Genomic DNA, 16997 nt, shown 5'->3' on the forward strand with positions numbered 1-16997 from the left:
CGATTAGACCTGTTTCTTTTCGTCGGTACAAACACTTTAATTTGCCAACTCCATTATTTGGGGGAATGGACGAACCCGTATCTAAAACAAACGCCTCAAAATGCAACATTTAGTTAAGATTTAGAAGGGAAAAACCCCCATTGTTGATTGCCTAGATAGAATGGGGTGAGAATGCCGAGTGTATTTTTGCTTCAAGTAATTGGTTTACACGCGAACGTGTTTGCAATCTCGTCGGCAATGAGTCGCTGATCCCCAGTGAGTGATGAGCAGTCAATAAACCAGCCTGCGCATGAAAACGTGATTTGTTTGCTTGTTAGGCTGCGTTAATCCACAACCCGGATAATCTGTCCATATGTAGTGGGTTCGAATTGGGTGCACACACACAGCTTGGAGGCAACATTATTTATTAAAACGGTAAGTAATATAACACTGTACATGAGGTGGTGACCACCTTCCTAAACTCACTAACACTCTGGAACACTATACGACGACCCGGGACTTGAGGACCGATGATGTCGTCTTCACTTCGGAGTTCAACAGCCCCAATCTCCATCCACACCACGCTTATATCCGCTCCAGCGTGGCCGGCTCTGCCCAGGCCACGCCTCCCTTCCCAGGCCACGCCTCCCTTCCCCCACCTCTGGGAAGGTCTGGGTCCCTCCACCACGTGACCCCCCAGGCACCCCCTTGGGGCCCCCAGCCCTCGTACGGACCGACACAGTAGTGACGTCATATGTCACTACACAGATAGCCAATACAGTAGTTGGCTGTACAATATAGGCACACAATGTGCTTACACATTGAGACAATTTTCTAACATCTACTGGCACACATTGCAAAATACGCAATAATCAAGATAATTAAGTGATTAATTTTCTTGGTTCTTTCGGTAAAGTCACGTAGAAGGGAAATAAAAATAAAACAATAAAATAATTCTCACGACGTTTCGGCGACAACGCAAGCAGCCGCCCTCAGGTGAAGAACAGGTCTGTCGGAAAGACAGCGTCTGAATGGGCACCACCAGGCTTGGCAGCGTATATTTACGCTGGGTTGGAGGGGGGAAGGGGCGCCTTGACAAATGAATTTGCATATCAAGAGGAATTTAGCATATTTATGGGAAATGCAGATATGGGATTAGTCACAACTTGTGGAATGCGTAGGAGGTGGGGGGGGGTTTCAAAGTCATTATGCCCGTGCATTATGCAGTTTGCAGGATTAGCAGCATCAAAGGGAGTGAGTAGGGTTAGCAGTAATAGAGGGAAGTGGTATACAGTATGGTGGGTAGAATAATACATAGTGTAATATTACAATGTATAGTCTAAGGTATAGGGTGGTGTATAGTAATGCAGTATATAATTTAATGTTGGGTTTGTCTATGGCAGTATATAGTACGGGGTAGACCCGTGTGATGTAAGAGAAAAAAGTTTAGCTGGAGGCATATTATACTTTTTGCGACAGAATTGTAATGTATGACTTACTGTTAGTAGCTCAGCTTATTGGAGAGTATATTTAGTATATTGATGATACTGATGTAGTTAATATTTTTGTTTTTTACGTGGTGGTTTAGCTGCTGCAGCTCCTTACTATTACAATTCCTTTCCGACAGACCTGTTCTTCACCTGAGGACGGCTGCTTGCGTTGTGGCCGAAACGTCGTGAGAATTATTTTATGTTTCATTTTTATTATTTTATTATTTCCCTTCTACGTGACTTTACTGAAAGAACCAAGAAGATGAATCCCTGCAGTCATGAAAGCTTTAAATCTAAATATAATTAAGTGAATTCAAATTTGTATTATAAAGCACTTTGCATATTACACACAAAATTGAAAACATGGTTACAGTGTATGCACTATTAGAGCATGTGAGACACGAGTGGACGCATCGTATTTTCACACCAGATTTTGTTGGTTGGCAGATGGCACATGAGCATATGTTGTATTCAATCCAATTATTTGGCCAAAAACCAACCTTCACTGCCACTGAAGCAAAGGTTAGGTACAGATTTGGCCAGGAGGGTGGCTCCGGCTTCAGGGGCACTGAGCCAACACTGCTGGGATCCTGGATCCAAGTCCGAGTTATTGTCCGCCCGCGATTAAACTGGGTCCTCCAATGTTTCCAGCTGCTGGTGCCACTCCGATTACCGATGACTGCACACAACGTCAAATCGCTTAGGTGCGATGTGTCAAATTTAGTGAAATTCCCGCTTCGAGAATCAAAAAAGCATTGCTTTTGATTGCCATGCAATTCACGTTGTTCTCTTTATTGTATCGTGCGGGAAAGTCTGCCCCCTGGCGTGGCTACAGGTAGCCACGCTAGGGGGCGGACTTCTGCAGAGATTCCTTCTTTGACGGGATCTCTGCAAGAAGTTTGTGACAAAGCCTTCCTGTGGGTTGTTCTCAAACACGCATGGCGTGTCGAGGTGAGGGCAGTTGAGTTACTGGCGTGGAGGGAGGGGGTGCCTTGCCCTCACCGCCACTGGTGGCCAAAGCTGACGAGTTGAGGCCCCTTGACACCCACCGTGAGGTAAGTTTCCAACAGTATTGAGGCCTCACATGACCTTACGAGTTGGGGCCCCCTTGACACCCACCGTGAGGTAAGTTTCCAACAGTATTGAGGCCCCACCTGACCTTACGAGTTGAGGCCCCTTGACACCCACCGTGTGGTAAGTTTACAACAGTATTGAAGCCCCACATGACCTTACGAGTTGGGGCCCCCTTGACACCTACCGTGTGGTAAGTTTTCAACAGTATTGAGGCCCCACATGACCTTACGAGTTGGGGCCCCCTTGACACCCACCATGAGGTAAGTTTACAACAGTATTGAGGCCCCACATGACCTTACGAGTTGGGGCCCCCTTGACACCCACCGTGAGGTAAGTTTACAACAGTATTGAGGCCCCGCATGACCGATTGCCGCACCCCCTGAGCTGATAATGTCGTCACGCCATTGAGTTTGGCATAAGGGTTCAACTTGTATGACATGCCCCACTCTTGCCCTGCCATATCCATGCCAGCTCAGGCGTCCTCCCCCTGTGAATCCGGCGTGAGGGCCCACCCTGTAGGTTGGGCCGGGAGGTGGGAACAGACCCTTGCCCCAAACCACCACCACGGTGGCCCCGCTACTGCGGGTCGCGGTCCTTGCTGAGGCTCTTGGCGTGAAGCTTCGCGCCCAGCTCTTCCAGCTCGGCGCGGAACTCGAGCTGCTCGTAGTGGCCTTTCGGGGTGCCCGACATCCCGTACAGCAGCCCGAAGAGACAGCCCGCCACGGCGCCCGTGCTGCTGTTGTAGCCTGCGAGGGGACACCGGCTGCGTTGTTGCAGTCTCGTCTCTCGTTGAAGATTCGCCACTCAAATTTCGGGACATTTTGTCTTGCATTAAGTGTGAGTGGCGTGGCTTTTGAGTGTACGGGCCGGGGCCCACACGGGTCACACATTTAGGAGTTGGGTAATGTTGATGGAGGAAATGAGGGCCCAAATCATGGAACCAGACCCCTTCCAAACCACACTGTGGCACTGATAGGTCACATTACTCATTTCAAACAAATATCCTCGGCGTTTATACGGATAAGTTGAGCACCTTACCGCTTTATCAAAATGTAATTGCGTAATCTCTCTCTCTCTTAACAGCCTGGTGCTGGGGTGGGGCGGCACTGCGATGTACACATCCCTCTCATACAGAAGAACCGCTCTTAACGACGATCGTTGGCTCCACGAAACCGGTCGTGAAGTGATTTGGTCGTTAAGCGAGTATAGGAAATGCACGATTAAAGGGGTAAATTCGTTCCTTTAGGATCGAAAGTTACCCTTTTTCACCAAAAAAACTTACTTTATAATATTTAAACAATGGATATTAATACATAAATATACTAACAACATTATAAACACATAATTTAAAAATAAACGTGGTTAATTAATGCATTATTTAATATTTACTCTACCTACAACAGCCTGTCATTAAAAGGGGGAATGGTCGGTAAGTGAACACATTGGGCTCTGTGGAGACACTGCACTACTATACACTACACTATACACTATACACTACACTATACACTATACACTACACTGTACACTACTATACACTACACTATACACTACACTATACACTACACTATACACTATACACTACACTATACACTACTATACACTACACTATACACTACACTATACACTACACTATACACTACACTATACACTACTATACACTACACTATACACTACACTATACACTACACTATACACTATACACGATACACTACACTATACACTACACTATAAACTACACTATACACTACACTATACACTACACTATACACTACACTATACACTACTATACACTACACTATACACTACTATACACTACTATACACTACACTATACACTACTATACACTACTATACACTACACTATACACTACACTATACACTACTATACATTACACTATACACTACTATAAACTACACTATACACTACTATACATTACACTCTACACTACTATACACTGCACTATACATTACTATACACTACACTATACACTACACTACTATACGCTACAATATACACTACACTACTATACACTACACTACAATATACTAAACACTACTATACACTACGCTATACACTACTACACTATACACTACACTATACACTACACTATACACTACTATACACTACACTATATACTACTATACACTACACTATACACTACACTATACACTACACTATATACTACACTATACACTACTATACACTACACTATACACTACTATACACTACACTATACACTACTATACACTACTATACACTACACTATACACTACACTATACACTACTATACATTACACTATACACTACTATACACTACACTATACACTACTATACATCACACTCTACACTACTATACACTGCACTATACATTACTATACACTACACTATACACTACACTACTATACGCTACAATATACACTACACTACTATACACTACACTACTATACACTACAATATACTATACACTTTATATACACTACACTATACACTACTATACACTGCACTATACATTACTATACACTACACTATACACTACACTACTATACGCTACAATATACACTACACTACTATACACTACACTACTATACACTACAATATACTATACACTACTATACACTACACTATAAACTATTATACACTACACTATACACTACACTATACACTACTATACACTACACTGTACACGACACATTTGGCTCTATGGAGGCCCGTCGTTAACAGGGGTGGTTGTGACGAGGGGTTCTACGCACGGCGGTACCGCATACGAGTGGGTTATATTATAATATTATTATTGTAAATGTGTAATTATAATAACATATAATTATAATATTGATAATATGTAATTATTTATTATAATAATATTTCTAATGAAATAATTTCAAATACTTATTTATTATTCTAATCATATTTATAATTATTTTAATAATATTTATAATAATTATAATATTTATAATGACACTGTATTATAATAATATTTATAATAAATATACTATTTATAATGACATCCTGTATCATTATAATATTTAGAATAATTATAATATTTATAATGACATACTGTATTATTATTATGTTTATAATAATTATTCGAATAATATTTATAAAAATTATAATATTTATATTAACATACTGTATTATTATATTTAAAATAATTATAAAAATAATATTTAAAATGACATACTGTATTATAATAATATTTATAAAAATTCGAATAATATTTATAATGACATACTGTATCATTATAATATTTATAATAATAATAATACTATTTATACTGACATACTGTATAATGATTATAATGAATGGAGGGTTGTTGCTGTGTGTGTGTGTGCGCTGTCTCACCGCCGTGGAACATGGCGTGGTCGCAGAGCTTGGCCCAGCTGGGCCCCGCGGCCATGAGGGCGTCGTAGGCGATCATGGGCGCGTCGTGGCCCCGCCGGCCCCCGCGGCCCTCCGAGCTCCACTGCTTGTAGGCCTGCTCACGTTACAACAACAACAACATCAACAACAACATCAACAACAACAACAACAACAAGAACCAACGTTTCGCTGAGGCCTTCCCGCCACCGCCAATGGCTTTAGGACTCGCGTGCCATGAAGGAGCTTGACACGCTCGATGGAGGAGGTCCTCCTCGCCAAGTAAACGATCTAGTAGTAGGTTCTTACCCTTTCAACTGGTACAAAAACTGGCGTTATCTGGTCCAACACCAATGGAGACTAGGCTCTAAGAAAAGCTGTCTCGGGTGTGGACCAATCAACTTCAAGGACAGTGCATATCATTATCAGAGTTGTTTCTTTTTGTTTGCATTTTGACTGCTTGTGTTGTGGTTATTGCAAACATGATGCCTTGTATAAAGGTGTCAGTTTTTGTACCCGTTGAAAGGGTAAAAACCTATTACTATATTTTGCCACTGGTAAAGGAGATGTCTCATAAAGTAAACGATCTGTTTGACGTTCTATCGATTCGATCTGTTTGATGTTTGATTGATATTCCCTTGCACGCGAGTTGATGTCGCAAAATGCCCTCCCTTGGCTGGCCACTCCGTCATTAGTCTCGACCACTGCCAGAGCTGTCAACCCCTTGTCAGTGCCCTACATCATTGCAGACCAACTCAGACCTTACTGCTCACCCCGTGCCCCTCATAAATCTCAACGTTCATCCTACAAAGTCCCATCACAAGCGAGAAACACAAACAAATAGGCAAATTTTGTTTGGCCCATATAGAAACGGCTGTACGTCGTATGGACCTGAAAACTCAATTTCCCAGTACAAGAATACGGGGTGAACCGCGTGGGTTGGCAGCTTTGCACTGTTGGCCATCGTGCCTTGTGGCAAACGTGTACATGCCCAAGGCCACTGTTTTATACATACAATATACTGTATAACGTTCCATATACATTGTGATGTTTACGGCACAAAGCAGAGAAGGCAAAAGGGGCCGTCCATAAATGACGTCACGCGATTTTGGACGATTTTTGACCCCCCCTCGTCACACGGCGTCACAAAAAGTCAGACCCCCCCTCAAATATGACGTCACAAAGCTCTGCCCCCCCCCCAAAAATTAATATAAAACATGCTTCAAATCGCTTTAAACTATTGTCATTGTAGTGCGTATTTAATGTGGCGCTGCACTGATGTTGTAGAAGAAAACATTTATTAAAAAGTCTATTTAATTAAGTAGAACGGGTTGTCTATATTTATTTAAAGTTGCGCATTTTGATGTGACGTCACATTTCTCAAACCCCCCTCGTCACACGTCGTCACAAATGTATGACCCCCCCCCCCACCCCCTAGGTGTGTGATGTCATTTATGGACGGCCCCAAAGAGGAAGGTGGCGAGAGACCGGGCTCGATATTAGTCAAAACAAAGTTTTGCTGGCTGGCTGGCTGGCGGGCCGGGCTGGGGGAGATGGACGGACACGTCCCGGACACGTGCCGGTCGCCACTGCCGTGTAAGAGCGATGGCGGCACGCGCTGCGGCGCTGAGACACTTTGCCGGGAAGTGAATGTGCACTCAAAAGTTTAAAGCACTGCAACGACTGTGATCTTGACGTGTGCACCTCGAGGTGACGCCGTGGCCGGGAACGAAAGTGCTCGGAACGCGTCGCGTTTGTCCAGTTGGGGTTGGTTCACGAACACGCGGCCGTGAAACGGTCGGGATCTATCTGGGGGGATGTTTAGACTTCACATAGCAGCGATGGCCATTTATAATCCAATTATACTCCACTTATACTCCGCCATTCCCAAGTCAAGGGTCAAATGCCGGATTATCGTAGTAGAAAAAGTAGCTGCATATGCAGTAGCTACATAAGTAGTAGTAGCTACATTTGTAGTAGCTACTGCTACATATGTAGCAGCTACTACACGTGTAGCAGCTACTACACGTGTAGCAGCTACTACACGTGTAGCTACATGTGTAGCAGCTACACATGTAGCAGCTACACATGTAGCAGCTACACATGTAGCAGCTACAACATGTGTAGCAGCTACACATGTAGCAGCTACGCATGTAGCAGCTACAACATGTGTAGCAGCTACACATGTAGCAGCTACACATGTAGCAGCTACACATGTAGCAGCTACAACATGTGTAGCAGCTACACATGTAGCAGCTACGCATGTAGCAGCTACAACATGTGTAGCAGCTACACATGTAGCAGCTACGCATGTAGCAGCTACAACATGTGTAGCAGCTACACACGTGTGTAAGTTTTGTAACGTGTGGTTGTTTTCCCTCCCGCCAAATTTTATTTGCAAGTCCCAAGTTGGTTGCGTGCGACCGGATCGCTCGTCATGAAAGGGATATAAACGTGTCCTCGTTGATGTTCTATTCTTTTAACTATTTGGCGTCATGTATGTCATTTGGTTGAAACAAGCCTGACCACTAATGAGACACCAAATGTTGAAACTGGTCCACAGTTTTGCTGCCATTAACACAATGGTGATGAAAATGATGTGCTCCCAGAATTCCGTGCAGGTTGACTGGAAGTGTAAAAATACAAACGAGGTTCCATCCCAAGGGAGTTTCCAGGTGAAATATTTTCATACATAAATGACAATTATAATTAGCTGCGATGAACGCGGTGCCCTAAATCATTGTTGACAAAAAAAAACTGGTCACAATGCCATCACAATTATTATGGATCACCGCTGATGTGACGGGGAGGGTAGGGACCACATTTCGTCTGGCCCTGAGGGCATCGGTTGCGTTCTGAGGGCATCAGTTGCGCCCTGGGGGCATCGGTTGCACCCTGAGGGCATCGGTTGCGCCCTGAGGGCATCAGTTGCACCCTGAGGGCATCAGTTGCGCCCTGGGGGCATCGGTTGCGCCCTGAGGGCATCAATTGCGCCCTGAGGGCATCGGTTGCACCCTGAGGGCATCAGTTGCGCCCTGAGGGCATCAGTTTCACCCTGAGGGCATCGGTTGCACCCTGAGGGCATCAGTTGGGCCCTGGGGGCATCAGTTGCGCCCTGAGGGCATCGGCTGGCAGCGTCAACACCCCCCCCCCCCACAGACGTGTTACAAAACAGAGGAGGCACGGTGACCGCGAGAGGTCACCTGGGGTCGGGTTACCCGGCACGCGGACCGACACACGCCGGTCACTGGGCGACACGCGGCTGTATTGGAAAACACGTGCGCGTGTGTGCGTGCGCGTGCGTGCGTGCGTGTGTGCGCGTGCGTGCGTGTGTGTGCGTTCGCGTGCGTGCGTGCGTGCGTGCGCGTGTGTTTGTGAGTATTCGCAGGGTGGACTGGTGAGAGCGGCACTGTTTCTGGGCGCATTGGCACCGGTGCCGCCGAGTTGTGGCGGGCGTCAGACCGGAGGACCGGTGCCACGCCCGGCGGTGCCGCGAGTTTCATTCTCGGCCATGGCTACAAGGAGTGGAACCCCTCAAACGAGAGCAACGCGTGGTACCTGGTCGCGAGCCTGCGTGTCGTAGTTGCTGGGGAAATGCGGCGAGTCCTGCCCCTCCGCGCCGATGCCGCGCTCCTCCAGGTACGACAGCCACTTGGTCTCGAAGTAGAACCAGTTCTCGTGGTATTCTGCAGCGCCAGCAGCGCCGATTCACCCGAACGAGCGATAACGAGAAATGCACGTGAAGACTTACAGCCCCGATGTCAATCCGCTGCTGGATGAAGCCCCCCCCCCCCCCCCATCACACATCCGCAGTCTTCGCCGTTGTGGGGGTTGCTTAGAGCAGGTGGGTAAAGAGGACCCGGAACGGTTTCAGATATTGCTCACCACTGTTAGCCCTTGCCGGGAATCAAACTCAGGCTGCCAGGGTTTGTACTCCAGTGCGCTAGCCACTGCGACGCCACTTACGCACACGATTTACTTACATTCTAAATAATTGTCTAATTATTTTAAATACCGGAACTGTGTTTTTTTCACATGCACTTTCATTCGGAAATATTCATATCATAAGCACTGCATATTTGGTCTTGTGTGATATACACACCAGGACTGACCAACGTAGTATGGTCAAATCACCCCCACAAGCCACATGGTGTGGTAAAGCCCTCATCCAGCAGTGGATTGACACATTCTCATACATGCTAAATTCCTCTTGATATGCAAATTATTTTGTCAAGGCGCCCTTCCCCCCTTCCAACCCAGCTTAAATATACGCTCCAAGCGTGGTGGTGTTTCATTCAGACGCTGTCTCCCCAACAGACCTGGTCTTCACCTGAGGACGGCTGCTTGCGTTGTGGCCGAAACGTCGTGAGAATTATTTTATTATGTTTTATTTTTATTATTGTATTACTTCCCTTCTACGTGACCTTACCGAAAGAACCAAGAAGATGCCCACGTTCCTTTATAGTGCGTCCGTCATTTATTTCTACCACAAGCATTCATGGGCACCGCAGGCAGGCAGGCGTTGGTGGTGACGCAACACCCCGCTCGCCGGCACGTACCTGACATGTGCCGCACCTTCCTGCGGCAGTACTCCTCCGCCAGCGGCACGGTGGCCAGCATGTCGCGCCCCCAGCGCGCCAGCGGCTTCCCCTGCACGGCGTACGAGGCGAAGAGTGCCGTGCACAGCGAGCCCAGGAACCCTGCGCACGCAACCGTGGGGACACGGGCGCCGGCTCGGCCGCTGGGATCGCACCGCCAACTTTGGCGACAGACGGAAAGCGCGCCGCCGCTCGGCCGGGTCGGACGGGGGGAGCCTTTACCCGTGGGGTGGTTGTGGGTCATGCGGCCGCACTCGATGCTGACCTCCACCAGGGTCTCCTCCTGCTCGGGGCGCGGGAAGCGAAGGCCGATGCACATGGCCTTGGTGGCCGCTCCAAAGCCCGTGCCTGGACACACGCGCATGGCGACCCGGTGATCGTTGACGCAGGAACCCTTTTTCCACTGGCACCATCCGAGCCGAGCCAGTGTGGGGCACCTCATGGTCATTCTTGCCAAGCTGAGCCAGAATCAAACTGATTCCTTGTTCTGGCTCGGGGCCAAATAGGGCCAGGGGTGAGCCTATGACTGGGTCGGAGCGTGTAATGTCGGTCGATACTCTTTGAGGGCCGCCGCGTCCGTCACCTACACGTCAACTCGTTCATTGTGTGTGACGTCAGTGGTACGGCTCGCCTTTGGCAGTGGAAAAAGCAGTGTGGCGCCTGCTGAGCCGCCCGGTCCTGCTCTGCACGGCCCTGGCGCAGCTCGGTTTGCGCAGTGGGAAAGAGGCGAGCCCGTGCCGTGGGGCCTGCGAGCGTCGTAGACTTTGCGGTCCTGCAGCTGCGCTCACCTTTCTCGTTGAAGGGGATGTGCCAGGCGAGCTGCGGGTTTTTGGGGCGGAGGAACGAGCAGCCCTCGATGGTGGCTGGGTCCGGGCAGCGGTCGAGGATTCTGTCGGCGCCCGTCACGTACTGGCGCGACATCTCCTGGAAGAGCTCGCCCAGCGAGTGGTACGCTGCGCACGCAGGCACGAGGTTCACGCTCGGCCACAGTCAACCACGTCGGTCAACCGCGTCACTTAGCCACAGGCAATCGTGTCATTCAACCGTAGTCGACAACAGTCCATCGCATCACTCGACCACAACCACTGAGGTTAACCACGGTCATACCAGTTGCAACTCCACCTTGAAACACTCCACCCCACACAGTACTCCGCTATTAATGTCGGGGCCTATTTAAAAATCTTGAAATTTCAGGTCACCCCCCGACAAATTCAGGTCACCCCCCCCCCCCCCACCGTTGCCCCTTGGGAAGTTTCTAGATCCTTCTCTGCTCTACTACACAGCACTCACACCTGTCTCTCCCGGACGCCTCCCTCTCTCCAGCACGATGCGTCACATCGGCGAAAGCCAAGATTGCGAACCCGTCCACGGTGGCGCTGGGCTGACGGTAACGATGCTCACATTACGGCAAATTAGGGGAAGGGGGTCGAGGTGGGGGGGGGGGGCAGGGGAGGTGCTGACAAAGGAGAGGGAATCTCATCAGCCACGCAAGGACTTCCCGAGCGGCACGAGGCAGCTCCAGAAATATCGGCTGCCCCGTGTGTGCGAGTCCCGGGCGGGTGCCCTTTAAAATCGCGAGCCACCGCCCAGGGCAGCCGGAAACTCACGGTCTCCACCCACGGTTTCTCATCACCAACAGACCCCACGCGAATAGTCGCTTGTTTACAAGTGTGTATCGTCGGTTATGATGGTGACGGTCTCTCGCCAAGCTGTGTGTGTTGTGGGGATAGCTTGATTCGTTAAGTGGGGGCCAGGACGGGTACATGTGGAACTTAGCCCTGATCGGGAATGGAACTCGGTCGTCGGGTTCATAACTCAGTGTACTAACCAGTGTGCCACCATTCCATCCCTGTCATACTTAAAAATAGTTTTTTTTTATAGGATCCTGCTTTGGAGAGGCCTCCCTCTCTCCTCTCTTCTCCTCTGTCCGCACGCTTCGCTCAGGCAGCCAAAAACCAACCTCCGAACTTTGGGAGGATCACTCCTCCTCTGCTGCACATTTTAATGTCAAAGTATTTGACGCAACATTGCGTTGTTCGATGTTCCCGATGTATTCTGCACCGCCAGTTGTTTTTCCCTGATTTCTATTTTGTTTAATTAATTTTACTTTTTTGCGTCTTCTTTTGCTTTTGTCATTTGGTTTTTGGTGACCCGAGTCACTCTCGCGATCTTTCCTCGTCTCTCGAGTTCTCGACTGGTGAAACAAAATCAACTTGAAACTTGAACTCCGGTCTGGAATTCCCTTCTCCCCATTTGCCCACGCTGTTGATTCCCTCCCTCTCCTCTCAAAGGTCCAGAATGACGACCTTCCTTCACTCCTCTGCCGTTGACTGACCGCTGTAACACTCACCATAAGTTTTCCGACCCATTTACCAATCGCCCTTCGGTTCTCCTGGTTGTGTAAACCGTCGGCGTTGTTGCCGCCTCGGTCATCGGCGCATCGCGATTCGCCGTCCGCGCGGGGCGACGATGATTGAGACGGATTGTGCACGTGGGGTGATGACCACGGCGCCCGCTCTGCGCACCTCGCGTTCTTGTTTTGTTTCCTTTGTCTGAGTGTTTATGGCCAGCAAGTGCCCTCTAGAGAGTCACGAGATGCTTGGGCATTATTATCATTATCATTATTTCACTTGTTTACTCACTAAAGCCTCACCGAGTCTCAAGACGTCTGAGTCTTCTACAGGAAAGTGCCGCTACGTTTTTTTTCCCACAGAAGGGGGGTGATGTTGCTGCTGTGTGTGATCCCAATTGAGTAATTTGCAGGTATTTGTTTTTATTATAAACACCAGTTACATTGCATAAAGGGTTTTCTTCAGGCTCTGTGACAAGCCCAGCCCTTTTCTAAATCCACTGCTGGATGAAGGCCTCCCCCTTGCCGCGACAGGGTCGGGGAGATAATTTAACCATTCCTTACACCCATGCTAGTCAGTGGCGGCTCGGTGAAGGCGGAAAGAATAGACAGGGAAGCGTAGAAGTACAGCACAACATTGCATTTTGCTGCACTGCCCCGACAAAGTCAAGTTATTGTGATAAACAAAGCGCGGGCCCAAAGGTGTATCGCAAGGGGAGTCGAGTTCATCTCCGGTGCTTGGGTGACAGAGTCCGCCTGAAGGTCACGTTTGACTCTTGGCGTTTGGCGACGTGTCCCTGCAGGGGCATACGGTTAGGGGACATTCGCTCGTGTTTCCTAACTCGTGGGAGTTGGGGCGAGGTCCCGTGCTCGGCCACGCGTCTAACACAGCTTGCCCATCTAAATGTTGCACGCAGGAAGTTTCGTGCACAGCCACGTGAGAGCATGTCGAGACAATGGTCTCGATTCATCTTCTTGGTTCTTTCGGTAAAGTCACGTAGAATGGAAATAATAAAATTAAAAAAATAAAGCATAATCAAATAATTCTCACGACGTTATGTTTTTTTTTCCATTCTACGTGACTTTACCGAAAGAACCAGCAGTCACGAAAGCTTTAAATCGAAATGGTCTCGATGTTTCGAGGCGGGCGTGGGCTGCCAAATGTCCGCAGCCACGATCTATCCGCCACTCCGATGAAGCGCGCAACCGTGAGAACTTTTAACCGGCAAAACAAATAAATGGGCAAACAAAATGGATGAGCCGTTTGTAAAGTACGGGGAAGATGGAAAAATTGTCACAGTGCCAAGCGCGGGGAACTTTAATCCGTGCGGATACGTAGTGAGCAAGGCACTTGCCACGCGCGGTCAGACACACCCTTGCATACTTTCCTACTGCTGTTGATTATGTTGCTGCTGCTGCTAAGGTTACTTGAACCGTTCTATTGTGAGGGAATTCATGCAGCCCTGCCCAGTCCTTGGCAGATGAGGAAATTGGTCAACTCTTGCTTGCAAAATTAAGGCCCCTTTATAAAAATTCCTCAAAATTGGCCAAGTAACTTAAGAGGTCATAGTCTTGAGGTGGCACCACTGTGATCCTGGGTCTGAATCCAGGCACCTGCCTGTGATTAACCTTTCTCTGAGCTCACCAAAGTTCTCACCTCTCAGAGCTCAGCCCAGTCTGCAAACCCTCTTTTTAAATCCTTTATATTAAGTTCGCGTGCTTGCTTGCTTGCTTAGGACCGTGCAAATCTTTCGGTCGTTTTTTAACCCACTTCCCGTGATCCAATCGAGCTGACATTTTCCACACAGACTCGTTGTGCCAGACAATTATTGTTCGTGAAATAAAATTCCCAAAATTTTACACTTTTTAGGCAAAAAAAATTGATTTTACATATATTCAAATAGAACGCATTCATGGCTTTGGCTGAACGTCAGAGTGTAAGAGCCCAGAGCGTAACCCCTCCACAGGCCGTGGCCGAGTAGCGCAGTTGGTAGCGCCCTCGCTTCCCATGCCAAAGGTCGCGGGATCGATCCCCGCGTCCTCCACAGGCGAATATATTTTTAAATCCTTTATATTAAGTTCGCTGCCACGCATATAAAGGATTTATAGTGAAAAACTTTGTTTTTACGGGTTTACTTGTTCCTCTCGGCTTGTGGGTTTCCCCGCTTGATGCAAACACTGCCTGGCTGCGTGACTTGAAATGTAAGGTTTTAAAGGTGGAATTATTAAAGCAGATAAACTTGTGTGGCCATTTTTATGGTAAACGTCTTAACGAATTTTTGGTCAGCCAGCCTTATTCGAGAAACCACAGTTTTACGCGGAACGGCTTTCATTTAGAATAAAGTGCAAAGGAAATGTAAACAACCTGGTGCAGATTATGATGCCCCCCTAACCCACCGCCACAACAACCGCCACAACCACCGCCGCCAAAACCACCACTGGCAAACCACCCCAGCACCCTCGCAACCACCAGTAGCAGCATCAGCATCATCATCGCGGTGCCACTCACACGAGACGAGCGCCTTGGCCGTGGCCATGTGCATCACGGTGTCGTCGCTCACGGGCCACGACTCGGGCGTGAGCACCAGCGCCGAGAGGCCGCCCAGCTCCTGCAGCTCCCGCTGGATCTCGCCTCCCGACAGCGAGTGCTCCCACGAGAACTTGCGGTAGCCGAGCGCGTCGCCCACGCCTCCCAGCACCATCGCCGCCTGGTAGCGCTCCATGGAGCCGGGGTCGGGCGGAGGAGCCGAGCGGAGCGGTGAAAGGGTCGAGAGCGAGTGGCACGCGCAGGAGGAGCGGACGCACGGAGGGAGGAGGCTGCGTGTGGATGCGCTGCCGAGACGATGTGCTCCAGGGGTCTGCCAGGAGCAGGCGGTGCATCCCTTATCGGGAGGCTCTCGTGGAGGCTCGGAAGACAAGGGGGGGCGTGGGAGGGACGCCAATGCCGCAGGTTCACAAGGCAGGGCGTGGAGCCGAGCGGGATGAAAATAGCCGCGCGATTGGAGAGTGGGGCGGGCGGGGTGGGTGGGGATGAGGGTGGCACTCATTAGGGAAGCTTTAATTACATTCTGCCAAACGTCCTCAGTGTGTGTGTGTCTCTCGCCACCACTCTCACTCGCTCGCTCACTCACTCGGAGGGGGCCCGTATGAATACTCCCCCCCCGACCCCCCCTTGTCCCGGTGGAGGGTTAGTGCTGGTGGGGTTAGTGATGGTGGGGTTAGTGTTGGTGGGGTTAGTGATGGTGGGGTTAGTGATGGTGGGGTTAGTGCTGGTGGGGTTAGTGATGGTGGGGTTAGTGTTGGTGGGGTTAGTGGGGTTAGTGATGGTGGGGTTAGTGTTGGTGGGGTTAGTGTTGGTGGGATTAGTGATGGTGGGGTTAGTGATGGTGGGGTTAGTGATGGTGGGGTTAGTGATGGTGGGGTTAGTGTTGGTGGGGTTAGTGGGGTTAGTGATGGTGGGGTTAGTGTTGGTGGGGTTAGTGTTGGTGGGGTTAGTGCTGGTGGGGTTAGTGATGGTGGGGTTAGTGCTGGTGGGGTTAGTGTTGGTGGGGTTAGTGCTGGTGGGGTTAGTGTTGGTGGGGTTAGTGTTGGTGGGGTTAGTGATGGTGGGGTTAGTGCTGGTGGGGTTAGTGTTGGTGGGGTTAGTGATGGTGGGGTTAGTGCTGGTGGGGTTAGTGCTGGTGGGGTTAGTGATGGTGGGGTTAGTGCTGGTGGGGATAGTGCTGGTGGGGTTAGTGCTGGTGGGGTTAGTGATGGTGGGGTTAGTGCTGGTGGGGTTAGTGCTGGTGGGGTTAGTGCTGGTGGGGTTAGTGTTGGTGGGGTTAGTGGGGTTAGTGATGGTGGGGTTAGTGTTGGTGGGGTTAGTGTTGGTGGGGTTAGTGTTGGTGGGGTTAGTGGGGTTAGTGATGGTGGGATTAGTGATGGTGGGGATAGTGATGGTGGGGTTAGTGATGGTGGGGTTAGTGATGGTGGGGTTAGTGCTGGTGGGGATAGTGCTGGTGGGGTTAGTGCTGGTGGGGTTAGTGATGGTGGGGTTAGTGCTGGTGGGGTTAGTGATGGTGGGGTTAGTGCTGGTGGGGATAGTGCTGGTGGGGTTAGTGATGGTGGGGATAGTGATGGTGGGGTTAGTGCTGGTGGGGTTAGTGATGGTGG

At 49.2% G+C, this 16997-nt stretch overlaps 1 protein-coding gene across 1 annotated transcript; it reads right to left on the reverse strand.

Moving 5' to 3' along the window:
• Positions 1-394: 394 nt before the first annotated feature.
• Positions 395-15970, reverse strand: ADPRHL1 (ADP-ribosylhydrolase like 1). Its single transcript, XM_078876288.1, has 7 exons — positions 15355-15970; positions 11284-11448; positions 10718-10843; positions 10457-10597; positions 9456-9583; positions 5883-6015; positions 395-3289 (listed from the first exon to the last, which is right to left on the reverse strand). Exons 1-7 carry the CDS (start codon positions 15890-15892, stop codon positions 3120-3122), a joined length of 1401 nt encoding a protein of 466 aa, XP_078732414.1. The 5' UTR covers positions 15893-15970; the 3' UTR covers positions 395-3119.
• Positions 15971-16997: the final 1027 nt, after the last annotated feature.

This window comes from Lampetra fluviatilis, chromosome 43 (genome assembly GCF_964198595.1).
Source record: "Lampetra fluviatilis chromosome 43, kcLamFluv1.1, whole genome shotgun sequence".
In the NCBI taxonomy this organism is placed as follows: Eukaryota; Metazoa; Chordata; class Hyperoartia; order Petromyzontiformes; family Petromyzontidae; genus Lampetra; species Lampetra fluviatilis.

Excerpts from the sequence above, each read along its gene's own strand:
- ADPRHL1 (XM_078876288.1), bottom strand. The coding sequence starts at position 15,892 with ATGAGTGCCACCCTCATCCCCACCCACCCCGCCCGCCCCACTCTCCAA. Across the intron at positions 10,844-11,283 it reads CATCCCCTTCAACGAGAAAG|GCACGGGCTTTGGAGCGGCC; the intron begins GTGAGCGCAGCT and ends GCGTGTGTCCAG. Across the intron at positions 10,598-10,717 it reads GACCCACAACCACCCCACGG|GGTTCCTGGGCTCGCTGTGC; the intron begins GTAAAGGCTCCC and ends TTGCGTGCGCAG.